Genomic DNA, 25,980 nt, shown 5'->3' with positions numbered 1-25,980 from the left:
GATATGTAGGAAGAACAACTCTGGCACCAGCTGGGCCTCTGTCACCTCTTCATGGCTTCTCAAGTCCTGAAATAATGTGGGTTTGAGCTAGGCAGAGGGTTTGTACATCTGACAGACTTGTCAAACACAAAGATTTTAGATAAGTTCATGACTTTCATGTTCTTAGATTTTCCTTGTTTCTTTGAAACAGTGTGGATGTAGGCTAGTTGTTTTTAGAAATGAACTGATTTTCAGCCAAAAGCTGAACTTAATTTGACAGTTTATCAGTTCCTGTGCAATTAGAGAAAGTGTATGTGCAGCACAATGTGCAACCTAAGCCTTTGTCCAAAGGTTGATAAATTTGACCAGAGACCTTTTTGAGCACTTATTTTTGTAAAGATACACTGTGTGTGGTTGATGAAGTAGCTGGTGCAGTTGCTTACCCATGGTGCATGAAGCTGATTGAAGCTCAAGCTTAAAGGTGCAGTGAGTTCCAGGACTGGTAACAGCAGTAGAGCTGTGTTGCTGCCGTGTATCCTTTGGATGGCACAGGTGAGACACAGGGAAGAAGTGTTAAGTTCCCGCTTCTCCCAGCAGCGTATGAGTTTCAATTTCATACTGAGGGGAAAAGCTGCAACTCTGACCAGATGCATACTGAGCAGCACCGTCCCTTTAGTGGTCAGAAAGACTAGGAATAACGAAACCTCGTGTTCCGGTCGCAAGTGTGTGATAAAAAGCATCACTTAAAACTATTTTTTTGGGCACTGTTTTGCCGGCACTGTAAGGTACTGCGGCCTTACGTTCTCAAGCCGTTGTTTGTTGCTCATTGTTGAGTTCTTCAGTAGAGTTCTAAAGAAAAAATTGCCTAGCCCCGTGGTTGACAATGAATGTTTTGTAGCGTTTAGAAATGCGAGGATTTGAACTGGCGTTTCCCACGGGGGAAATAAAAGAACGGGAAGCGTCCCGCGCCCGTCCCCTCAGAGAAAGGCGGGAAAGGGGCGCGCGGCGGGGAGCGGTAGCAACCGCTGCTTCTGCGCAGGCGCAACGGCCGCGCGCGCCTTAACCAGCTGCCCTCCATGGCGCGCGGCGGCGGCCGACCAATGGGACGGGGCCGGGGGGCGTGGCCGGAGCGCTGCCTCCCGCCGGCCGTGCGCGCGCGCCCGCCGGGAAAGGCGCGCGAGGTTCGAAGGTGGCGCGGGGGGCGCGCGCCGGCCCCGGTCCGGGATGGCGGAGGGCTTGGTGAGAGAGCGCGGGAGCGGCCGGTCTGTGTGTCTCTGTCTCGCTGTCTGGCTGCGTGTGTGTGTGTGTGTGCGTGTGTGGCTGGCTGGCTGGCTGGCTGCTGTGTTGTGGGCAGCGGCCGGGCCCGCCCGTAGCGCAGAGGCGCGGCCCTCGGCGCGCTCCTGAGGGGAGGGACTGGGATAGGAAGGCTCGAATTGGGGTTCCGCGCTCGCTCCGGGTCCGGCTGCTGACACAGACACTTAAGCTCTGAGGGCTGGTCTGTCGGGAGCCCCGTTCCCCTCAGAGCACAAGCGTCTGTGCCAGCCCTTGTTCCCCTCGGGCTGCCTCTGGAGAGCCGCCTTTCACGGGCGAGTGAGCACATCAAGAGCAGGACACTTGCCCAGGCACGCTAGAATCGTGCTTAAGTTTTAAAATTCTTCATGTTTAGCGCGACACGAACACAATAATAAATGAACTGTTAAAGGCTCTTCTAGGTCCGTGACAGGAATTTTTAGTTTCTTTAATGTGCAAGGTCACTTGCCAGTGCATTATGCTGCACCCTGCTGCAGGGGGAAGGGGTTTAAGCTCGAGTGCCAGATTGACTGCGGAGTGTGGTTCTGCATAGTTTCTGAAGTGGTGGCTTTTGGTGAGTTGTTTTCACTTGTCAGCTATAATTTCCTTCTGCCACTTTAAACCGATGTTGAAAATTTGCAGTGAAATCAATCCATGTGGGGTTTGGTTATTTTGATACCAGAAGTAATAGCCAAAGGGGAATCACAAGGAAGTGCTGTCAGTATGGCAAACTTCAGAAAAACTTGCTGAATTCTCTTGTGTTGGACTAGACAATCTCCACACTGCATATACTCTTTAAATTTACACGGATCAGGAAGAGGTTATAGTTGTTTTTCAGCTAAACGTTTACATTTTTTTGAGATTTTTCCTGTCACATTAGTGAAGAACTGCACACTGCTTTCCTTTGAATTTTTCTTTCCCTTTCTTCCTGTTTTATCCTCGACAGCTGTTGCCAGTTCCCAGGTCAGTGGCTTTATTTCATTTGTTGTCACAGAAGGCAACACTGATAATGTGCTGCTTGAATTATTACTGCTCTAGTTGTGGTAAATGACTGGAGTCCTGTCAGCTATTTGAATGACTTTGGTTATACTCGGGTTTCAAGTGTATGAAGAGGCACTGTGGCATTCTAGGAAAAACAATGCTGCAGTAACTCCCACTTTCCCACTACTTTAAGGTGTCTCGAGAATCCTCAAGATCTGCTTACTTGTTTTTCTGCCAAGTGTCATCATGCTTAGTAAAAATTGATTCTTATTTCTTCACAGAATCATTTAAAAAAAGACTACAGAGCAAGATTCTGCAATGGAGGAGGGTAACTTGCATTTAAACTCTTATTCTTAGACTCTGGAAAACGTACCTTGATTTTTATCTGAGAGCTAAACATCAAAACACGTGGTGTACCTTATTAAACTGATCATATGATGTTTCCCAAATGTCTTGTATTTCTTAGGGGTAAGAGGAGCAAACTCTGCAGGGTGACAAAGCTCCAAGGGTTTCCTTGGTATTCCTTTGCTGAGGCAGCAGATTGTGGTGTAGCTGTACCTGAGGTACCCCTAACTGGGCTGCCTGAGTACGGAAGCAGTAATCTGTGCAAACACGTTGCCTTTCAAGGAGTGGAGAAATGAAACCCATACAGAGTTCCAGCATATTTGAACCTTGCTGGTAGATGTTAGAGATGAGTTGGAGCAGTTGCAGTGCTGTGACATTCTTTACATGCGTGTTAGAAGTCTGTGAAGAAATCCATTTCTGGATATGTGTTTCATGAGCTTACCAAATCTGCACAATTAGCTGTTTTTAAAGGTATATAATGAGCATGATGGGAGTAATACTCCATGGCTTTTCTAGTGTTATTTTGGTTTTGATCAGTACTGTCTAGCTGCTGAATCACTCACTTTTGCCCTTTTCATTTGTGCTGGTTTGAAATAGTAATCTAACCAGCTGAGCTGTTCATTTGCTTACGGACTGGATACCTCAAGCCAATCCTTGCTGCTGAAACTTTTGTGTAAGTGCAGAAATAACTTGTTTTACAGGGTGACTGCCTGTATGGAGGGATAGATGTGCAGCAGCACATTTCATTTCTAGGTCTGCTGCGACTAGATCACTCTGCAGGCAACGTAGCTCGAGGTCTGATTTATAAAAAAATTATTTATTTCAAGTGAGACTCTAGTTAGCCCAAAGCTCATTTACCTCAGGGCTGTTGCAGTAGTTGCATGTTTGCTTTACTGTAGAGAGAATTCTTCATTCTTATTATAATCTGCAGCAGCGAGGCTCTTTTTCCTGGAATTCTTATTTAGACAAATTTCTTTGCAGATATCTATGCATGGAAATGGTAGGTAAAATATATTAAAGTTGGAACTGTGGGAAATAATAACATAAAGTATTAAGAAGTAATACTTTGCTACTTTAATATTTGGGATAAGAGCATTTGGTATTTTTGATTGAAAATATTTTTTTCCCTCATCTTTCTAGAAATAAGATTGATATCCAGCCGAGTCAAAATGTTCTGAAACTCATACAGGATTGTTTTGAAAGTAAGCTCTTATTTGGTGTTTTGCTTAATTTGCTGATAAAAGTAAAAAAGTAATTTCTTCCTTGTGTTATATTTAGTGGTAAGTAGATAGAAATAAAAAATAGGGATAAAATGTATAAAAATAGTATTTCTCAGGGTTTTTAAGAGCAGCCACTTCCCAGCTTCTTAAAACTGTGTCTTAGCTGTCTTATGAAGGTAATCTCTTCCTCAGGAGCTGATTCCTTTTTTGTTTGGATTTAAAGGAGCTTAATAAGCCTTAGAACTTGTTAAAATAAATGAAACTTGGAAAATTCCAAGATTCCCATATTTACAGTTTTTTTTCTTCATAGGTTGCAGCAATGATCTTACAATAAACTCTCCAAATTGCTCAACCTTTGTTTTGAAAAATGAGCAGAGAACTTCAACGCAGAGCCAAAGGGTGAGTTATGTCAGTGTCACAGCGTAGCACTGGGTCCAGCTTCGTGTGGGTACAAGTTTAGTTCTGTAGCATTTAGTTCTGTATGAGCACTTGTAAAAGTATATAGGTTATAATTTAATGATATATAATAGTTGTTGAAAAATGTGGTTTTTTCTTAGTTATGCTCTAATAGTAAATATTCTGTAAGTAGAATTATTTAATAGCTTTTTTTCTTGGGTTTTTACTAATGAAAGCTTCTTCAGCTTTTTGTCCGGGATAGTTAAATTTCTTATGATCTCAGGCTGAAGCACGCTGCCTTATTACTGGTGGTGGGTATGGCTGTCTTGGACTCCTTTGGATTTGGTTGTGGCCACTTTTCCAGATATAAGGATACAGCTCTTAGCTGTCAGATGGACAGTAAAATTTATAGGTGATTCATGTAGAAAAACAGCTTGTTAACTCCTAATAGTTATCTATACAATAACTTCATATACCTGTAACTTTGTTGAAGAGTGGAGACAATTTGAAGGCCCTAGTGTGCTGCCTGAGAGGATGATGCCAATAATCAGTTTGTATACTTAGTTTTGATATTTTGATTTTACTTTTTTTAAGTAGGATATTCTACTAATGGCAGGGTTGAGAACAGGCAACATTATAATGGTGTTTGTTTACTTTAGTCTGATGTTAGAATATAATCTCAAAGCAAATCTCAAATCTCTTGCTAAACCTCAGCCTGTCTTAATAAAGGTGAGTTAAATTCTTTAAATTCATTCTAATGATAATAATAAATAGTTTACCTCGAGGTTAGCAGGATGTCCTTTTAAAGCTGCATATGGATTTTTACTGTACACACTGTTTCACCTGTTGCTTGAAATTTGCAGTTACTTTTAGAAAGTTTTACACGATAGAGAATTGAAGTGTTTAGTTAAAATAGAACTGTGATTCGAATGAGGATGAATTAAGGGAAGATTATATCATGTTCTGTAGAAATGGCTATTCCTGTTGAAATACCAGTGCTTTATCAAATATTTTACTTTGTCTTATTATTCATTACCAACTACAACAGCCCAAGGCAGGGTCAGCCAAGTCTGTGAAAAGAGCCCATAAGTCTGCAGAGCCCTCACCTGCCTCACCGCTAAAACCAGTCAGCAGCAGAGGTTGGTCGTGCTATTGCTGAATTAAGGTTTTTAAAATAACTATTTCTTGGTATTTTGTAAGGTTTCAAGTAAAATAATTAAACCTGTCCTATATATATGGCAGGACAGTCATGTGAATCACACCTGAAGCCTGCAACACACGATTACGTAGCTGCTTCTAAAAAACCAGAGTCTTCTGTGTCTAAAAGAGAAAAACATAACACATTAAAAGATGTTGAAGCACTCTGCCAGAGTCCGGCCGGGCTTTTGGTCTCTGAGGATAATCGTGGATCACCTTTTCCTGTGGAGGAAGTGAAAAGCTCTCCTGTAGTTAAGTAAGTAGAGCTGAACATGCTGTGGTGTCATATTCCATGCGTGCCCCTCACTTCAGGGTAAATAAAATTTGGATTATGAACTCATAAAAAATAATTCCAAACTTTTTAGAAAGTTTCCATATCTGGGTTTAAAAAGGGCAGAATTGTTTTTTAATTAATATTCTGGTGATAAGTGCAGTACCCAAGTGAAGGAAGCCTGTGAGAATAGATTTAAACTCTTTTTTTCAGGAAAGTGCACAAAAATACCAGTTTCTGAATCAGTCTAGACTTCTTCAGTGAAATCCTATTGACTGTGTTGACTTGAAAAGTTAACAAGAATTTGTTAAAGCAGGAATGAGCAGTCATTGTTCCTCTCGCTCTGAATATACAAATGTCTTTTACAAAGTAAACCAGCTTCAGTTGTGATTATTATCTCCTCGTTGGAAGATTTGAAGCTGAACTGCAACACTGGCTAGTCGTCCTGGCCACAGTTCTGCTTTCCTAGAGGATTGAATCTCTGGGGTAGATCATAATGATGGACTGACGCTCATCCCATTGGCTCCCATTGATGGAATGAGATTGGAAAGACAGTGCACCTGCAGTCTAGGAAACCTGGTGATTTCTGAAGCACACTTTCCTAAAATTAGGAATTTGTCTTGCTGAGCAGCCTTCACTTGGATCAAGAGTCACATGCTGACTCCATGTTGCCTGTGGACACTTGCTACTATGCTGGAAAGTACTACTGCTAATCTGTGTTCCAGCAAGTTTCCAAAGGGAAGCTCATTCATAAGAAGTGAGATGCTGTCAGCAAGAGCATCTGTTCATCCTCACAATACTTTATTGTGCACTCAGGATTTATAGCAACAGGTTTGAATGCTGCTTTTCATTCATAGATTGCGTTTTGATGACTGTAATACGTCAGCTGCAGCAAAGAGCCGTGGAGAAGTTGAAAATTTGGAAGGATCTCAGCCTGGGAGAGATGAGCAGGTTGCTCTTGTGCAAGGAACAGAACGTGTTACTGCGTCTTCTGCCCAGAAAGAGAAGTCTTTCTCTTCAGCTGTCTTAGCAGCTGTAGCAACAAGAATGCTTGGACAGAGGTTTGTTTTGAGGCTTAATATGGAAAGTAGGAAGGATGAACTTAATAATAATTCTTCTGAGGAATGTTCTGTACTGTGTCTAGGTTGGGAGTCACCACTAGATTTGAAAGACTGAAAGTCAATTTCCCCCCAACCCTGAATGATATGAATGTTTTTTTCCATCCGTCCTTTAGATATTCAACGTCGATATCACCACCATTACCTCATCCTGTGAAACATCAAGATATAGAAATAGAAGATGAATGTGAATTTTTAATTGATGAATCAGGTGGTGCATTTTCTACTGCTTGGATTTCAATACCCAGTAAGAGCAAAAGATCAAAAAATGATGGCTCCTCAACTCCCATTTCTAAATCTCAGCCCTCTGAAAAGAAGAAGCCACAGAATAAGAAAGTCAAGAACAGAAAAGTACAGGTAAAAGCACTTCCTAAACAGAAACTGGATCATCTGGATGTTGGAGCTTTTGACCTCAGAGAAATGTCAGAGTCAGATCCGATATCTAATAGTGAAGAAGATGTCCTTCCATCTCAAAGACGTAAGAGTACTCATATGGGTAAGTTATTTAACAGCTTTTCAGTATTTCCTTCCAGGTCACATCACTGGATTATTCTCTGGTGGTTTATAAGGAAATTATAATAAAGTAGATGATAGGTATTAATGGATTCCTTTTTGGTGTTTCAGTTGCACAGTTAGATTTGGGTGAGACAGAAAGTCTTCACTTTTTTCGCCACACCCTTTGCCTTTCCTGTTAGGACATTGAAAATTAAATTAGTGTTGTCTTTTCTCATGAGGAGCTGCAGAAGGTAGGTACCCACAAGCTTTTGTTCCTCTCTCCATAGAAAGGAGGTTATGTGCTTTGAACAGAAAGGGGATTGAGTTTTAGGAATTATTTATGAAGGGTTTTGTAGCAGGAAACACTGAAAACTGGAAAGCAGACTGAATGTAACATTTCTGCCCCCTCTTTTTAATTAGGAAATACTGAAAGTATGCCAAAAAGTTTTTTGTGTACTAGTTTAGTGAAAGCCTTCTTTTAGCCATCGGTGATAAAACTGGTTTTGCGATACCTCTTTTTTTTTTTTCTTCCCCATTTTGATTCTTTATTTTGTGCATTCAGATATCAATATATCTCTTCAGGTTTAATAGGAAAAGGTATTAATGTCCAAATGTTTCGTGTACTGACAGGAAAGACTAAAAAGGATGCACTTAGACAAGACTCTCCAAACCAGGAAAAGAACACATCCTTGAAACCAGAAGCTGAAGAACTGATGTTGTCGTCGTCTGGACTGGAAACAAAACCATCTGATGAAGAGCAGTGTAAAACAAGGATGCTGCCAAGTGAGGATTTGCCTGTGCCCTCATCTGGGCATCAAGAAGAGCAGACTGTGTCTCTAAAAAAGTCTCTCAAGTCTTCCAAGAATCTGCAGTTGGCTTCTAAAGCTTCTCAACATTTAGTTAAGAAGAAACAAACTGCTAAGCAGAAACTTCCAAAAGTTAAAGTAGCTAAGAGAGGGACAGTAAGTCCAAGGAAGAAGCTTAAAAAATCTGCCAAGAAAAGTAGTAATAAAAAGCCTCAGTTACAAAGAGAGGAGAGTTCTGACAGTGAACCTGGTGAAGAAGAGCTTGAAAGAGAGCCTGTAGAATTGAATGAAGTATGCACCACACCCTTGCATAAGGAATTGGAGACTCCCGTGATTCAGAAGTTGACTAAGTCCGAAAAGCGTAGAAATGTATTACACACACCAGAGTCACCTGGTGGTGCAAATAACAGAACTTCTGTAAAAGCATTACAGCATCCCATGGACAGCGTGAAGGATCCTAAAAAGAAACATTTGCCTGCCAAGTCTTCAGGGAAGATACCCAAAAAGATTCCACGTAGAACAAATAAAGCTCTTTGCTCAAGCCCCGAAGACACTGAGTCTCAAACAGATTCTGACAGCTCTTCTGTACAGGCCATGGCAAGGAAAAAACAGAAGTTATCAGATGTGAAAATAAAAAATAACAAAAGGAAACGTAACAGGCAACATGGACTACAGTAAGCTTTTTGTGTGATTCCTTACAAATGTGGTGTATAACTTGGTAGATAATTAAACTCATTTTGACACCTTTTAAGCAGAGATGGCCCAGTTGAAGTATGTGATAGTTTGAGGCTGGTTGAATAGTTACAGAGAAACCAAGCAGTTTAATCAACATTCTTTTCTCAAAGCTGGGTACCATGTTTAGTGCCTCCTACATGAGGAAGCTTGTTCTAAAGTGTTCTTGTGAGACTTGCAGAGCAGATCCTGTTTAACACAACCCCACCACCAACAGAGTAACTTCACTCTCAAATTTGTTCCTTTTGAAAAATAAATTTAGAAAATACAGCATTTAATTCTTCAGCTGTATTTATTTTTGTCAATCTAAAGACTAAGTTCAAGTGGTCTAAAACCTGGTTTATAATCATTGCTCTTTGAATTGCTTTTTAATTTTTTTAATGCCTTTTTTATAGTTTTGTTCAGGATGCAAAATTATTGACCTGCAAGTTCCTTTCATTAAGTTGACTTAACACCAAATGTAATAAGAATAATTTTTTTCTTTTCTAGAGATTCCTTTGTAGCTGAGAAGGTTGTGAGTTGCGAAAGGTAATTTCCTGAGTTGTCTGAAAAATGTTAATTTAATCCTACTTCTGCCCCACTGAGACCCCCCTGAGACTGAGCAACTTGTATGGCTGGTGTGTTCTGTGCCTTACTGGTGAATCACCGAGTGGAACAGGATTGTGATTCATGCTTGAGGGTTTTAAATACTGTGCTAATACATTTAATAAAGTAATACAATTTTTCTTCCTGTCATGAATAAGGGGTCATAATAAGCTTCTTGCCTTTGGGGATTTCTTTCCTTTGAGGCTTGCTTCCACATGAGTGTGTAATTTTTGAATAGAAATACCAGTGCTCCTAGAACTAATGACAGCTGCACTAATAAAATTGATGTCAAGTAGGGTATAGAACTATATCTACAATCCAAACTCTTTGTGCACATACACAGGCTTGTATCTTCCCCTTTCAAGGGATGGGAACTTAATAACGAAGTAAACAGGAGTGGCAGTCTGTGAATTCATTAAATTCTTGTGCAATCATTCTGCTGAAAATGTTGGGGGCTTTAATTCTAAGGGAGCCTACTGCAGACTGACTTGGAAAATTTGTAGTGTAGGTTTGCTAATCTAAACAATTGAAATGCATCTTTTGGACTTGATGTGGATAACAGCTGAACTTCACTGGCACACTAAAAGCAGTGAAGCACAGCCTCAGATGGGGGAAGAGGGAATGTTAAGGGTACTGATGTTAAGGCTGTAGAAGTCCTGTTTCAAGTGGGTTGATTGCTATGGAATCTCTGTTGGAGTTATATGTGTGAATTTTTGCTATTTTATGGGGGAGATTTCATTACAGACTACGTATTAAAAGCTGTTTTACTGTCCTTTCCTTACAGTATGCAAAACAACTCTTTAAAGCACTTCTGTAATCATGGTATATGGAAAATTGTTTGTAAGATAATGCTACAGAGGTGAGGAGGTCTATTCTGGAAGGGAGGAAAAAGAAGTTTAGGAAACCTGTTTAGAGAGGAGGTGTGGACACTAATTTGTCTGCCTGATGACTGAGTAGAGGAGTAGTTAATGAACTTCTTGACCTGTGGTTTCTAAGGAGCAGTCATTTGCTTCAGTGTCTTAATTGGTATGGACATGTTTAAAAATAAAACCCAGCCCACATGATCTGAAACAAACTTAAATTCACTATTCTTGGCAGTGTAATGTTCCTTTGACATTTAACATGTTCAAGCAGGTGTATTTTTTTTTTTCCTTTGCAGTGGGCCTGTTCTAGAAGATTGTGATAAATTTGCTTCCAGCAGTAAGTCTCCTGAACAGGATGATACATCTTCAGGTAATGTTGAAACTTGGTATTTCCTTGCATTTTGTAGGTTTCTTATAAACTGTAACTGACAGTTCAGTAATTTCTGTTGTGTTCAGCTTGTCCAGAACAAGAAATGCAGGTTTTATTGGCTGTGGTTACATTTGTGTTCAAGTGTGTGGTGCAGCGTACTAGCTTCATGGTGTTAGCTTTGGGAGAACACAGCCGTCCACGGTTTGGCATCATGCCTACCAGGATAAAGTTATTCTTTCCAAAATACTTAGAAAAAATTTTTCAGGCTCAGTTTGTACCAGTTTGATGTGTTGCCAATGTATGCAGTCACTTCAGGCAACCCTGAGCCAAATTACGGCATTAATGGTGTCATGGCCTGTTTGCCAAAGAATACTTTGGTTTGGTGGTTTTGGGGGGAAGGAGGGGGGCGGTGTTTGTTGGTTTTGTTTGGGGTGTTTTTGGTTGGTTGGTTTTGTTTTGTTGTGTTAGAGGTTTTTTTTAGTTGTTTGGTTTGGTTTTGAGGGGTTTTTATGTGTGTGTTATTACTTGTTTGGTTTCAGTTTTAAGTTTCACTACACAAGTTGCACATGTAGTCAGAATGAACATGAGCCCTGGAGATACGAAGTCTTTTCATTAGTGTTTCAGGGTCAGATGTGAATGTTATTAGTCCATGCAATGCTTTCTTCAGATATCTAGTTTTGTACGTGTTCTGGTAAAAAATTTGTTCTAAAGTTAGGTTTGAGCGATATGAATCTGAATGACCGTGCACTTTGATCAATAAAATTATGTGTATAGTTTGTAATTTGTCAATGTTCATTTTATCAAGAGGGAGAGGTCTGAGGAGTATTTACTTGAATGTATAATTTTCAAGTAATTTTTAAGTTTACTCTGTTTAAAAACTAATTACATATACTGTTTATCTACACTGGGTTTCATATATGTTTATAGCAAAAGGTGTTACTGGAAGCACTATCCTTGTGACTTCTGTTTGTGTTACTTTTGGTTGCTTCTGGTGGGTATATTGAAGAAAAGTCAGGAATAATAAACGCTGTTGGTGGTGGGGTTTTTGAATGTGTTTTCAGATAATTCTGAAGACTTGAATTACAAATTAAGACACCTGTTGTCAGACGACATAGCAAGGCATAAAATAGGTAAGAGTATTTTAAAATATCATAATGTAAGTGTGTAAATGCAAATGCATTTTCAGCTTGATATAAACATTGCTGAAGGAGACAGGCAAACACCTAGAAATAGGTTCATCTGTTCGTAAGTACTTACAGATAGGATTTGTTATTTCTTCATGTATAGCCCTTCTTGTAATTTTGAAGTTATTTTTGAAAACTTCTTGTGTTTTTTTATTGCCATATTCAACAATTATCTTTTTATCTGCCACACTTCCGTTTTTCATGGTATAGTGTTAAGGAAACTTAAGGAGCCCCTCTGGCAGTCACACTCCCACCACCAGAGACTTTAAGTCCTGGGACTGAATCCCCTTTGCAGTCGGTGGCTCCAGTGCCCTGACAGGTGCCCCACTTGACTCCCTACACAGCCAGACAAGGTTTCCGTGCTGGCTTGACCCTGGATTTCCCATGGCAGAGTCTCAGACCTCTGGTTCCTTTAAGTAATTTTATGGTGTAGTAACAGAATAACAGCTTAAACTGGAGCAAAGGACTATCTGGGCTTTTGTACCCTCACAGTCTGTGTGCCGGACAGTCTCGAGTCCTGCTGGTCCTTCAGCTGAGTCCTCGGCCCCTGCTGTGTCTCTGAGTGTCCAGTCACCTGGCTGGGCCACAGGTCCCTGTGCCCTTTGTTGTGCAAAGGGTCAGCATCAGTTCACAACCTCTTGCCTGAGGCTCCCACCCAGAGCTCAATCTCTAGCTGGCACTGCAGCTGCACACCCAGCTACGTGCACTGAATATATTCCTGAACAACTGAGTCAAGACAAACTTACTGTTCAGTGAGAACAGTAAGAGTTTGGATTGGTTTTACGCAGTAAAACTGAGAGTGCAAATAACCTGCCTTCTGTGGTGGTCTGAGTCTGGATAGGGTGGAACGATGGGAATGCAGTCAGTTGTAGTCCCATGCTTGTCTGTTTTACATTGTGGGTGTTTTTTTATTGGCTTCATTATTTTTTTATACACAACACTTTAGTTTAACTTCGAAAACTGCTTTAGCAACTGTTTTCTATTTACCATTTTTAACATTTAAATATTCTTGATTAATTTTCTCTGAGATCTTAAGGGGCTTTTACTCTTACAAGCACTGAAATATCATATCTCACTGTGTTCATATATAGCAGCTTGCACAACTTGAAAGTTGAGATGATGTGATTAGTACAACTGAAGATAAATATCTGGGAAATCTTGGAAATATGTGGAGTTTCTGTTTGCAAAAGTGTTGCTCTTCTGGACCCTGGAAACAGAATGTATTAATGTGGAAGAGAAGGATGTGCCTATGCAGTCTCTGTTACCCTCCCCTTGCCATAACGGAGGCAGTGCCTCTTTACAGTTGCTAATGAAATCCCCCAGATTCAGGCAGGGTTCTTAGTCTTTGTCTAGAGCTTTGTCTTCACAGTTGTAGCATGTTTGCTGTCCTTGAGCTTGAGCTCCTAATGTCTGTGTGTCTGTGGTTCACTAAGATGTATAGAATGAAATCTAATGTCCAGTCAGGGTGATGATTGTTTAAGAAAAAAGGAGAGTGAAATACTGATGTATGCAAAAGAAGGCATTTGGCAATACTTGAATCCTATTTTCTTGTCATGATAGCAATGTGATAAAAATATCAGCTGGGAAGTGCTGACCCTCTTGTGGTACAGAACAAGAGGAAAAGATACTTAATATTTTCTGTCTCTGAATTTTTCTTTCATACTTGATGTGAATGACTTCATCATTCAAATTAGTAATGCCTACCAACACACCTAATGTTCGTCGGACAAAAAGGATACGACTAAGACCTCTGGAATACTGGAGAGGCGAGCGCATAAACTATACTATGCAGCCTTCAGGTATGAGTTCCACAATACTTATTTGCTTCCTTCTGATAGAGCAGAAAAGAGAAATCTGTGAGTTGATCTTGTGCTGTGAGAGCTTTGAGACACTTATTATTGGATAACTTTTTAAAAAAAGATTATTTGTGGTCTCCAGTTAGGCATCTCTCCATGCAGTCATCTTCTCTTTTGACACTCCTGTGTCAGCTGAAAATAGTGTCAGCAGAGCATGTTAAGTACCCTTGCCTTGCCTTCATTATTTAGGGAAGAACAGAACACTTTCTCTGTACTCGTGGGTTTTTTATGCCAGAGATTATGTATGATATTGGAAAGAGATACAATCTACTGGATCATTCATTGGAGCATTTCTCTTTGTGTGAGGATTGTTTTCCAGAGCTGATACTATAATATTGTATTCAGTCTCAGTGTTAAATACCTTAAGTGAGAAAATAAATCTTGTTCTCAGGAATTTTTTTTTACTGACAATTCAGCCTAGTTTAGTCCTTTCCTAATTAATTGGTTCACTCAAAAATAGTATTTCTTTGTGTCTCTAAAAGTGATATTTTGTCTTAAAAATTACTTGCATGTCATGGTTTTCTGAAATGTTCTTTGACTGAAATTTGATGAAATTATTTTTAAAATGTCTCAAGTTGCATTGCACTCCAAGATACTTAATGTTGAAAAGCTTTTTTGTTTGTTCTGGCTTTCTAAAGTGATCTGAAAAGTTCAGCACCAAGGAAGTGTATTCTCAATTGAAATGCTTGGTCAAGATTGCATTCTTTTAAATTTGCTATGAGTTAGTGAACTTTGTTTAACTTCCTTTTGTTTCAGGAGGGCTTGTGATTAGTGGATTAGTGCATCCAGAAACACCATCTCCCAGGAAGAGTAAAAGAAGGAAGGATCGCCCCAAGCAGAAAAGAGATAAAACAAGTATGAACACAGACTTTTTTCCTTTGGATACTTAGTCTCTTTAATCAAATGCTCTATTGCTGTAAGATTTTCCTCCCATAAACACTCAATTCTCTCTCCGGGTGAAAATAATTTTATAACATAATTTTGTAATGTGATCTGATGTGGAAAAACCTGCTCCTACTGGATCTATAGCAATGCTGTACATTCGTGTTGTAAAATTGTTCGCTCCTCAGAGTAAGAAAGGAAGAAATGCTGGACATACCCGAAGTGCTTTTGTGCCTTTAAAGCAGAGGCTGAAGAAACTAAACTGTACTTACTTTGTGTTCAGATCGTGATGCTAGTGTGCACAGTTAAGGTATAAAAACTTGCCGCCATTTTACTGATACCTGTAGTAACACATCTAAAAATGCAGCAGAGAGTGTTAGTAGGGTTTCAAGCTGTTGTAGGTTAAATACAAGCCCACAACATGGTAGGTGAAGGGAGAGCTTTAAGAACAATGCTTAAAATAGTTCAAAGTGGGCAATAAATCTATGTTTAAACAAATAGAGACTCTCTGTCCAGTAGATAATAAATATGTAAATAGTGCTCAGAAAAGAGAGTCAAAGTCCAAAAGCCAAAATATTTTTGCTGTGCTCTCTGGAAGATGTTGTAATGCTAAAGAGCCTTTCTTTATGAGGACTGTCTAGAGCTTTTGTTTGAAGCTGAAACATTTCTCTGTGAAGTTACAGAATTAATAAAACAAGAGCTAACAAGGATGGAAAGTGCCATACAGTTCTAGCACTAAAGTAACCAGGACTGAAATAATCATCAGAGAAATAAGGAAGAAAACAATCACTGTTGGTACCAATTTCTGATTTTATATGTGTTTCATTTAAATTTTATTCCTTACCTCAAAAAGAAAGTGGTGGGACTAGAGAAGGTTTAGGGAAAGCTCATCAAAAACAGAGAAGGACTTCTGTAGTCCTGAAGAGAATACTATGGAGGTCTCTAAGGAGGAGGTCTAAAAACACCTCTGAAATCATGACATGGAGAAGGGAAATAGGGATAAATGTTTTTGTTGGGGTTTTCTGCTTGTCTTTTTAAACACAAGAACTAGAAGGTGTGGAAGGAAGACAGTGAGAGCTGGGTTCTTCAGCAAAATAAGGTGGTCATTCTCACTGTGTGCTTCCTGAATATTGTGCATAAAAATATTTATGTAGTTTCAAGGCAAGAACCAGGTATATTCACAGGAGACTTAACTGTTAATAGCTCTAAATAAAGCCAGTGAGCTCCAGATTAGAGGTGAAAAGTATTCTACTGAACAATCAGTACATTATTATGGCATTTTTGGGAATGGAAGGAATACCTGTTTTGGGCCACCGATGGGACCCAGAACCCTGGTCTAGGTCAGTCTTTGATCTAAGTACAGTTTAAATTGTAATATGAATCATTTGCAGCCTATGAGGACCTGAGCTGGTACTGACTGTTCATACTGTATCTTACAAGAACTATTGGTTGCCTTTGAACTGTCTTCCAGAGGTGATTGATTTCCTCTGTGACAGACATTCATCCTTGGAGACACATCCTTGAGTCTTAGTGATGCATATAAGGCCTGTCAGCCAAGTAAAATTTCTAGCACAAATTCTTAAATGTTATTGATACAATAAAAATTCTGTTTTTATAGCTGTAGAGTTACACCTGTTGCTGCTTCTTTTTATGGAGAGATGGTTATGTTGGAACAAAGCTGTTCAAACACAGTAACTTTTCTTCCTCCCCCTGACTGTCTTGATGTAAGAGTATTTAAGCTGCTATGTGTGCCTACAAAATCCTATAGCTTGCCTTTAGCATGCTTCTTCGGTCTGTGTTTAAAGAAATTTCCTGTGCACTGTAGAGCTAAAATTGTCTGCTTAAGAGAATTCTGCGAGAGAGCTTTGGGATATTTATTCTGCTGTGAATATTCTAAAGCATCACTTTTCTTTTTGGAAAGCATAGCGGTGTCATCAGTTCTTTGGATATTGCTTTCTCTGGAAAAATCCTTTTTATTATAGAAATAGTTCTCAGATTTACAACTTACAGTGAGCTTCCTGTAATGTTATTTCGTGAGAAAAGGAAAATTGGACATGTGCTTATCTTTTGAATGCTTTCTCTCTTAAGTGTCCTGATGCCTATCAGTAGTGGGTAAGAGCAAAAACACTTGTTCTTCGTACTTCATCATGTATTTCATATTCTCTCAGCATCTGTTGCTAGCAAAACACTTCTCTCAAAACACCAGAGTTTACTTTTGAGTAAATACTGTTGTTAATACCATAAGATAAATAATTTCCTTGGATAAATCCTAGGAAATTCCTTAGGATTTAGAGATTGTTCATCTCTTTCATTGAAATTATTTCTGTGTGTAAAAGACATTTTCAAAAAATTGTTATGAATGGTTTTCTTTATTTGAAGAAAGAGTATTCAGTCTATTTAGTCACTTACTACAGAAAATTTAAGTACTTAATGTGTGACATTAGAATTGTGGAAAAGCTGTGGTTAAATGATTAACTTTTTAAAATCTATACTGATTACTTTTCTGGTTTTGTTTTGGTTTCTTTGTATCCTCAGATACAAGAGAGATACCTGCAAGTTTGGACCACACCCTAGCTGATACGTCTAAGCCAACCATTGTACTGGACCCAGTAACAAATAAGGAAGTACATCTAGGTGAGTTGAAGGGATGTGGCCAAGGGACTTCCTGAATCACGTAGACTGATAAGAAAAACAAAATGTTCATGCCACATTGGGCATAAAAAGGTGAGGTTTTGAAATATTCATTGTTCTTTTGGAGAAAGTTCTGAGGAAGACACAAAAAATGTCCTGTTTTTTCAGCTAAATACTGAGCCTAGATTTTGGAGGTGTTGCACTGAAAGAATATGCACTGAGCATGTAACAAGACAAATTATGTGATAGCATTAATGTTAATCTCCTGGACGTTTTTTGTAGATTGTATCAACACTGCAAGCAGTAACACTTACTTCGTCAAAGATGAAGCAGTAGAAATATACAAAACTTTGAATACATCTCTTTTTGCAACTGGTAGATTGATTCTGAAACCATTTAAAGAAAAGGGACACCAGTTTGTCCACATGGATACAATAGTAAGTGTGCTTTTTTGAAATTTTTGTAAAATGGACTTTGTAAACAGAAGATCTGTTGGAGCGGTTGGAAGTAACACATGAAGTTGAGAGGTCCCCCTGACTCTCCTCAATACAAACAAACATTAATGAATCGTTTGCTAGAGGTAATTTGCATGCACATTGCCCTGCCTTGCTTTGTATTAAATCTGTATGTCCATGTGCTCCTGTTTTCTGGATCTTGCAGGCAAGATAGAAATAGCAAAAAAATAAAACTGGACCCCATCTGCCTTTTGAGTTGAGCATCTTATTTTTCATCAGTATGGAAAAAAGGGATTGCAGCTCTGCTAGCTTATTTGGGATTTTATCTTTGTTATATGTATGCAAGTGTTTTCTTGTATTTCTTTCTTAAATGTTTGCAAAGGAAGTGCTGCTAACCTTAGAACCTTTGGCTTCCATTAAGGCTTTCCATATTATCCGTGGCAAAGTTATTGTTACGTTACATAAGACATCGTATTATCTGACTGCAGGGGACTGCTTCTATGTTCCAGCAGGTGAGTACATGGGTCTGAAACCCATTTGTTGGGAGGTGCATGAGACTAAATTAGCATGCTAGGAATCAAAACCAAACAGAATGACTGAAAGAGAGAAGATTGAACAGAGAATGGGAAAGTACAGGGTGATGAAGAATGGAATGTGACACAACACTGGACATGGGTTGATGACCTAATTGTTGAATGCAGGGATACATATACCGCTTGTTTATGTGAGTTGGCCTCAGTGTTGTGGTGACACTACCAAGTTCTAAGAGTAAATTTATCTTGGTATTCTGGTTCTGTCACTAGCTGTAATGTTGAGGAAACATCACGGACAGCTTAATGTTAGTGGTAGTTAATATAATTGTTTTGGTCACCATATGCTTGCTGCTTTTTTCCTATGTAAAATTATGAAAATCCATTTGGATCAGTTCACCATATTTTGTGCTTTGTGCTTGTATATAGAAGGTTTAAAATATCTTGTTGAATAGGTTGTACCTTCATATGTTATTTTGACAATTTAAAGACTTGATTTTGTCCTTCTGATATAAAAGTGGCATGAATTCCATATGGGAAGCTGTCCATCAGTGGGTTAAGACACTAGTCAGGAGATTTTGTAGTAGTGTTAAAGCAGGCTGTTCATGGAGCTGTAGAGACCTTTTGTACAGCTTCTTGTGAAGAAGCTTATCCTTAGAAAATGAGGAATTAGCCCTTTTTTTCCCCGTTAACTTTTCAGCACAATGTCCTGAGTGAACAATCATTGTTCAATTAATGCTTGATGTTTTGAAGCATTTTTTTGGTGTTTGCTTTAGTTTTAAATGTTTAGTGGGTCTGTAGAGACAATTTTGTCATTTGCTTTTTGGGAAAGCAGATTATATAGAACACTGAAAGTTTTGTATGACCGTAAGGATCTACACTTCATTCTTCCCTGCTTCCTGATGGCTGCTCTCAGTATGTCTGGATGGGCAATGCAGTGTTTGTGGCAGGTGATCCCTGTAATTCATCGTGTGGCTGTGTATGAGTGTTAGGAGGTTGCTCGTTCCTGATGCCCAGGGCCTATTAGATAATGCTATTTTGTGGTCATGTTAGTGTGCAAATCTCAAGTGAAGATATGCAGGTAAGTTTCCATTGCAGTTTTTATTGATAGTTTCTGTAGGAATAAATTAAAGTAGATTCAGTCACCTTAAAGTTTTATTGTGGGTTTTGAGAGCTGAGAGCTCAAACCCGTTACATTCTTCTCAGTAAAAATCTTCTAAGCAAAGATTGAAGTAAATGACACTAGCTGTGTTCTTTGTTGTCTCTTTGAAATGCACCGACCTGCCTGTAAGAGTGGCATCCTAGATTAGGAGCTAATATTCCTTCTGTTAAAATATATAAAATAAAAATATACTTGGCTGAAGACAAGACAGGACTTCAGTCCTAGTGGCTCCTAAGGAAAACTTACTCTGTTTTTATTTGTAGGAAATGGATATAACATACGTAATCTTCTGAATGAAGAAAGTGTTCTTCTCTTCACACAACTCAAAAACAGGTGAAGAACTTTCTGCAGAGAAGTTTGCCTAAACACTTGTCAATTTTTTGTATGTTCTGAAGTTCTTTTTACATACAAAAATGTTCGAGTCAGCCCATCCTAACATTACAAATTAATACAGAGCAGCTGAAATCAACGTACGAAGAGTTGAGACAAAAACCAGAAGAATGTTGGTAATTGGCTGTCAAAATGAAATGACATACTGAAGGGCCTTGCTCTGCAGCAGTTAATGTTCTTGTGCCATCCAGTGACAGAAAACTATAAGTATGAAATGTGTGGGTATATTTGTTGTTCCAAATTGTATCAATATGCTTAATCTCCCTAAAGATGCTTAGCACTTGAAAAACGTTGACATCTTCAGCTAACATCTGATGCATAGTCTTAACAACTGCCTGGTACAACCTGCTCAGAATAATCTCTGTTTAAATGATGAACCTGCTGTTTGCATTCCAGTAATTGTTGTCTAGGAGATGGGCTGCTGAAATGCTGTTGTGCTGGGGTCCAGCCGCCTTCTTATATGTTAATGACAGGCGCTCCTTCCTTGTCTGGCAGCTGGATGATTAGTGCCTCCAATCTGAATAGGAAAATAGGAGCTCTTAAGTAGGAGCTTATCAGTTGTGTCTTTTTTGTGGAAGCTCTGGCTTGATTAGCTCTGAACATTGTTGATAGCTTTATTTTGTGTAAGAGTGATAGGTCATTGCCAAATGTATTACTTTAATACCTCCTTTTGATTTGCTTGCTGTGTTCCTGGATAATAATGAGGACCTTTGGGAAAGCTGTAATTACACTGTATACTCCAGAAGCCAAGTCTAGACAGCAGATGGTATACATAGCATTTGTCTCCCAAGCTCTTCGAGGTTTCTTCTCGCTGAAGATAAGGATAAACTACAGCTACTGTGGTATTCTGCTTTCTCTCTCTGGTCATTTCTATCCTCGAAGAGAAGGAGATAAGGAAAATTGAATTGGAATTGTGAACTTCCAAGGACTTGAGGATTGAGCACTAACCTTGTAAGCAGTTTTGGCCATGATCTTTATGCTAAATCTAGAGTATACATTAAAGTAGGAAAGAAGAATTGGCTTTCAGCTAACTTCCTGTGTGTGTGAAGGGCTTGGACACCAAGATTACCATGCCTCTGTGAAAGATCCTTTGCATTGGGGAATTTGAGATAATACTGTCATTCTCTTTCAAGCAGTAGTTCCTATGGTTAGTGCATATGTAGACTGACAGCGGAAATACTGGTAGAAGTTGTGCGCTGTCTTTTCATTCATGGCTAAGTCATGTGTAACTGAGAAAATGAAACAGGAATGTGCCTATTGCTGTTTAGTTCTGTCTTGAAACGAACTACTGTCAAAGTTCAGACTACACAGAAAGACTTTTTTTCCAGCTCCAACTCTTGTAAGCAGTTTAAGAGTTTTTAAAAAAGAAAAAAGTCATTTAGTTACATTAGTTACATATAGTTTACAATATAAATTTGATGTTGGCAGCTTTTCTAAATTTTGGGCTTGGGTTGGTCTTTTCAAGGTCAGCAAGATTCAAATAATGTCCTTCCTGTGTTGGAGCCATACCAGCTACCAGATGGGCACACATGCTGTCTCACTGCTTGAGGGGATTCCACCCACTAAAACGTTTAGTTTTTGTCTTTCAATTCCTCAGGCCTACAGAGATCTGGCATTTTGCCACTTGGAAAAAGAGTACAGGGCTAGGATTAAACCAAAGACTCTGCTTCTAACCCAAGCAGGTCTCCCAGCAGTCAGGCCATGGATGTGATGGTCTCTGATCCCAGCAGCAGATTGGTTCCAGCTGAAAATCAGAACAAGAAAACTTTTCAGTTGTGTTAATGGCCGGGGAGTTCTGAAGAAAGATACCCTGTGAACTCTTATCTGTGTTACCTGTCTGCAGATTGGGTAGCAGAAGGATGGATACTTAAGGGGGTTAGCATAGGTAACTTATGTGGATGGACTACAGAGCACGTTGTCCTAAAGGAAAGTGTGGGTGGATGTCGTGGCAGAGCTCAGCAGGCTGCTGCTTGCCAGGGATGTGTTTTCCTTTGGTGGGCTGAGATGAGAAGTGATAACATTACCCATGTCATACCAGGCACTGATGCGTCTTCCCCGACTGCACTGTACTGCAACTTGGCAGCAAAGTTTTGAGGGGTTTTCTTTTGGGTCAAGAGCACTAAGTCCTTCAGGATGCTTTCTTAAGCAGAAGTAATGTGTGCAGACCTTTTCCTGACACAGGCTGGAGGGTGCAGATGTCCAAGTGCAGGTCTAAGGTCAGCATGGCTGTTTGTGTTTTCCTATTTCTGTGTCTGGGAGCATCAAGAGAACAGGGAGGATTTGGTAAAGTACATCACTTTTTAGGCTGGATGGTTTTGCTGCTTTCTGGCAGGTCAGTTTCTTAGGTGAAATGTCCCGTGTAGTTTGCAGAGAACATTTTTTAGCTGGACTACATCTGAGTATGTTTGTGGTTTACTTTTTTTTTAAGAAGCAATATCAGGTTTGCCAAGGGATGTTCTCTGGAATATTGCTGTGGTTTAGCAACAATTCTATTATTTGTCAGTAGATGGGGCTTTAAGCACAGCTGTTGGTCCTTTGCTGGCCTCTGTGCTCATTAGGGTCTGGTTTTTGAAAGTCAAGAAGAGTGTATTACAGGTGGAGATAAATTTAGTTGAATTCTCTTGCAAGGAGATGTAAATCAGTTGCCCTTCACAGTAGGATGTAACTACTGAACATTGCTAAGTTCATTCAGTTACATGGATGTTGTACTTGTTGCAGCCACTTGCACAAAATTGTTCTTTAAAACATTAGTGTATAGCAGGACCTGGGTTGTTCACCATTGGTCTGGATTGCATTTCAAATTTTTTTCTTCAACTTGGCACTTGTTAGAAATTTGCTGCTGTGTCATTAGCCTAAATATAGTTTGAGGAGGTGCAGGAGAATGTTCTGAGTGCCAGGACTCCTACGGCTGCTGAGTTGTGCAGTGTGTCAATCAATAATCAGTTGTTAAGTCAGAAGCAGCAGCTGATGTTTCACCTCTGCCTGGTCTTGCTTTGGCTCCTCCTTCCTACGTTTTTGTATACATCAAGCCAAATAGGATATTGCAAAGAAATAAGCCTTTTCTGAAATGTGAGAAGTTAATGTTCTTCCTGCATGTGTGTGATTCTTTTTGCCAGCATATTTTCTGCTCTGCTGGGTAATCTCACTTCCTCTGGCTACTGTTGTTTTTAGCCAGGTTTTTGCGGAGCTAGGCTGAAGTTGGTTAACCAGTGTTACCTGTTGTGGAGTGATGTGTGGGATCTTTGTCTTGAAAGAGACGTGGCCTTTCTGTTGTCTGTGAGATGCACTTACTGTTCCTAGAGGATACCTACTGATATCCTAGTGGATATCCCTGTTTCAGTGTATTAATTCATTGCTTTCTGTCAACAGTAATTGAGAGAGCTGGAAACAAAAGCCAAGTCACATATTTCAGCTTCATGTTGATAGGTTCATGTGTTCTATAGTAGGTACTGTGGTGACATCCAGGGGCTTGTTTTAAGAGGCTTAACTGAGAAGTCCTGCCACAGTAAAAAGTCAGAGTTTTGAAGGCTTTGACTCCCTTCAAAAAAATTACAGGTTAGTAGGTTCTTCTGCAAATCTATCTTTTCATAGTTTCATTTGGTTAGAAAGCTGTTCCTGTTTTACTAACAAAGCTTTTTGTGGTTTAAATTAGCAGAAGAATGATGGCAGAACAGTCAGATGTGTATGCACATCCATATTTGTACGACTCTGTAAACATAAAATAGAAGATTGTGAGCTGAGTAATTACACAAAAAATAAACAGGACCTATAAAACAGACTGTTGCGGCACATATACAGCTTCTTCTGTTTTTCAAGTGCACAACTAAATTGGTTATCTGCAGATGATTTTAAATTAACATTTGGGGAATGCAATAAACCTAAAGAGCCATTTCCTCATAACAGCTGAAAAGGCATTTCAGCATGAAGGAATATTTCTTGGATTTCTACTGATGTATAGACTCTGCATGATGTCTTTTGCAATACAGGATTTACTTTAAGTGGTGATTAATTGCAGGTGATACATCTAACTGAAGAGCACGGACCATGCCTCTTTAATGGTATTGACAGCTGTTGTAACTGAATATCCTAGTTTTTCCAAACTGGTACATTTCCTTGGCAGAATATCTTGTCACTTCACAGATGTTCACAGATATAGTCAGAAGAGATCTCAAAGGCAAACTTTTTGGGTTGCATAGATGAGCTTCAGTTAGGATTTGACAACCAAAGTGATTCCTGTGGTCCACTTCTAAGATGCAAACATGGTTGATCACCTGTCAAAACAGTCGGCTGCAGATTATTAGGAAACAAATATGTTAAAAGGTTTGGCTGCAGAGCTGCTCTATGTTTTTAAACCCACTCACAAAGCTCCTGTTCTGATCTGCTTCATTTAAACTTCTGTGCCCAAGTGAAAGTGCAACACAAAAGGTTGTAAAACCACAGGTACTTTGCATTCCTTCTGCAGTCCTGTTTGGAGCACAGTGATTGAAACAAGGACCTGGAAGAAGCAAAGTGTTTGTCATTCTGACTGTTGAGTTAAGATACAAGTCTAAAAATGTTCACAGAAAAAAATATTAATGTCTGGAATAAGATTTTTAACTTCTCTTTTCAGGTAGGTAAGGACTTCTAAATTTGAAAACTGAAGAATTCCAGTACTCCTAACAAATATTTAGGAAGTTTATTAAGGGGTATGATAGCTGTTAACACACATCATTTCATTTAGCTTATTAAATTTTTTCACTGTGATGGTGTTTAAAGCTGCCTTTTCCTGTGTTTTCAGTAACAGTGTCTGAAATGAGAATTGATCAAGATGGCAGATGCATGGTAATGCTGTGAGGGTGTCTTCTGGAGTCAACGTGCCGTAAAGAGCGAGAGGAAGGGAGTGATATGAGAGGTGTAAACATAATGAAGGGCTCTGTATTAGTGCTCAAGCGTGTTGCAGACTGACTGGTCTAGGTTATGCGAAGTGTTTTCAGTGAAGCTAAGCAACTTTGAAAAGATTGGTATGGGAAAGGTTTTCTGGTGTTGGTGCCACAAGGACACAGCTGTCTCTGGTGGTAACCCACACTCGTGGTTTGGGATTCTAGTAGTGATCTGATCACTTGCATTTAACAGCATTATGTCATCTTATCTAAAACTATAGGGTTCAGCTAATGAGCATGATGTATAATCCACTGAAGAAGAGGCCTGAATTTAATGAATTTTACCCTTTCTTTATGTTAGCAACACTTTCATGTTGTAGTACAGTGGGGGTAATTACAAGAATTGAAAGTTAATTACAAAAAAGTTTTTTTCAAACACTATCTGAACTTGAAATTTTATTGCTGACAAAGAGGGGGCTCCCCTAGGATGCAGTAGCCTATACACTGAAGAAACTGAGTGCTTCTCCTGTATTTCAGTTAGTGCCAAGTGAGCTCTGAGGCTAATTAATCAAAACAAATTCACAATTAAGCTCAGAAAGGAAGACTAATTAAGTAGACAGTTTAAAAAAGTGCTGAAGAAGGGAGCAACCTTAAGGGGAAAGTATGAGACTCCCAGTACTGGCCCATGAAGGACAATTAAGTGATAATTGCAGAGGCCTTTTTGCATCCAGCACATGCTGTCTGCCTTTTATTATGGCTGATTTTCTTAGCAGTAGAAGCAGACATTTGCCTGATGAGCAACTAAGCTGTACTGTGCACTCGTAAGGTAATTCACAGGTAAGGCAGAGAGCTTGCTGCAGCTATAAATTAGAACACAGCTTCCAGACTTGAACAGTATTTTAGATAGTGAAAAAGCCCCATTGCGTTTTAAAGACAAACTAACTTAAGTGTTTGCTTTATTTCCCTCTTCATTTTGTGGCACACTGAGTCCATGTTAGCATTCTGTTTAAGCTTTCAAACGAATTACACTGAGTGAACTACCAGAATTTAAAATAGCTTCATTCAGTTGCTCACCCCACTGAAGTTCACAGAAATCATTACCTTGTCATGAAATGGCTTCTGTTGCTTACGTCCTTGTATTGGGTTTGTGTGGCCAGGTTTTGATACTTGTGGGGGGTGGTTACTGGCATGGCTTCTGTGGGAAGCCAGTAGCAGCTTCCCTGTGTCTGGCAGAGCCAATGCCAGACAGCTCCAGTGCCAACCCACCACTGGCCAAGGCTGAGCCTACCAGAGCTGGTGGTAACTCTTCCATTTAAGAAGGAAAAAAGGTTACTGTGCTGAAGTAATTATGGACAGAGAAGAGAAGAGTATGTGAGAGAAACA

The 25,980-nt window shown here is 39.5% G+C and overlaps 1 protein-coding gene across 1 annotated transcript in view; it reads left to right on the top strand.

Moving 5' to 3' along the window:
• Nucleotides 1–1,055: 1,055 nt before the first annotated feature.
• CENPC (centromere protein C) overlaps nucleotides 1,056–25,980 on the top strand; it is a gene marked incomplete at its 5' end in the record, with an annotated part of 28,213 nt that continues 3,288 nt past the window's right edge. The window contains 18 exons of the mRNA XM_082281978.1: nucleotides 1,056–1,241; nucleotides 2,532–2,578; nucleotides 3,736–3,797; nucleotides 4,126–4,214; nucleotides 5,260–5,350; nucleotides 5,454–5,664; nucleotides 6,537–6,740; nucleotides 6,914–7,293; nucleotides 7,923–8,772; nucleotides 9,320–9,358; nucleotides 10,575–10,648; nucleotides 11,710–11,778; nucleotides 13,527–13,631; nucleotides 14,445–14,543; nucleotides 17,106–17,204; nucleotides 17,484–17,638; nucleotides 18,078–18,168; nucleotides 19,612–19,730. Of these exons, the coding sequence (XP_082138104.1) occupies nucleotides 1,056–1,241; nucleotides 2,532–2,578; nucleotides 3,736–3,797; nucleotides 4,126–4,214; nucleotides 5,260–5,350; nucleotides 5,454–5,664; nucleotides 6,537–6,740; nucleotides 6,914–7,293; nucleotides 7,923–8,772; nucleotides 9,320–9,358; nucleotides 10,575–10,648; nucleotides 11,710–11,778; nucleotides 13,527–13,631; nucleotides 14,445–14,543; nucleotides 17,106–17,204; nucleotides 17,484–17,638; nucleotides 18,078–18,168; nucleotides 19,612–19,685 (2,925 nt within the window). The 3' untranslated portion in view covers nucleotides 19,686–19,730. The remainder of the gene's footprint in view (nucleotides 1,242–2,531; nucleotides 2,579–3,735; nucleotides 3,798–4,125; nucleotides 4,215–5,259; nucleotides 5,351–5,453; nucleotides 5,665–6,536; nucleotides 6,741–6,913; nucleotides 7,294–7,922; nucleotides 8,773–9,319; nucleotides 9,359–10,574; nucleotides 10,649–11,709; nucleotides 11,779–13,526; nucleotides 13,632–14,444; nucleotides 14,544–17,105; nucleotides 17,205–17,483; nucleotides 17,639–18,077; nucleotides 18,169–19,611; nucleotides 19,731–25,980) is intronic.

Source organism: Coloeus monedula (genome assembly GCF_965178545.1).
Source record: "Coloeus monedula genome assembly, chromosome: 5".
Taxonomy (NCBI): Eukaryota; Metazoa; Chordata; class Aves; order Passeriformes; family Corvidae; genus Coloeus; species Coloeus monedula.
Note: the sequence above shows the minus strand (reverse complement) of the source record. Positions and strands in the feature narration are given on the sequence as shown.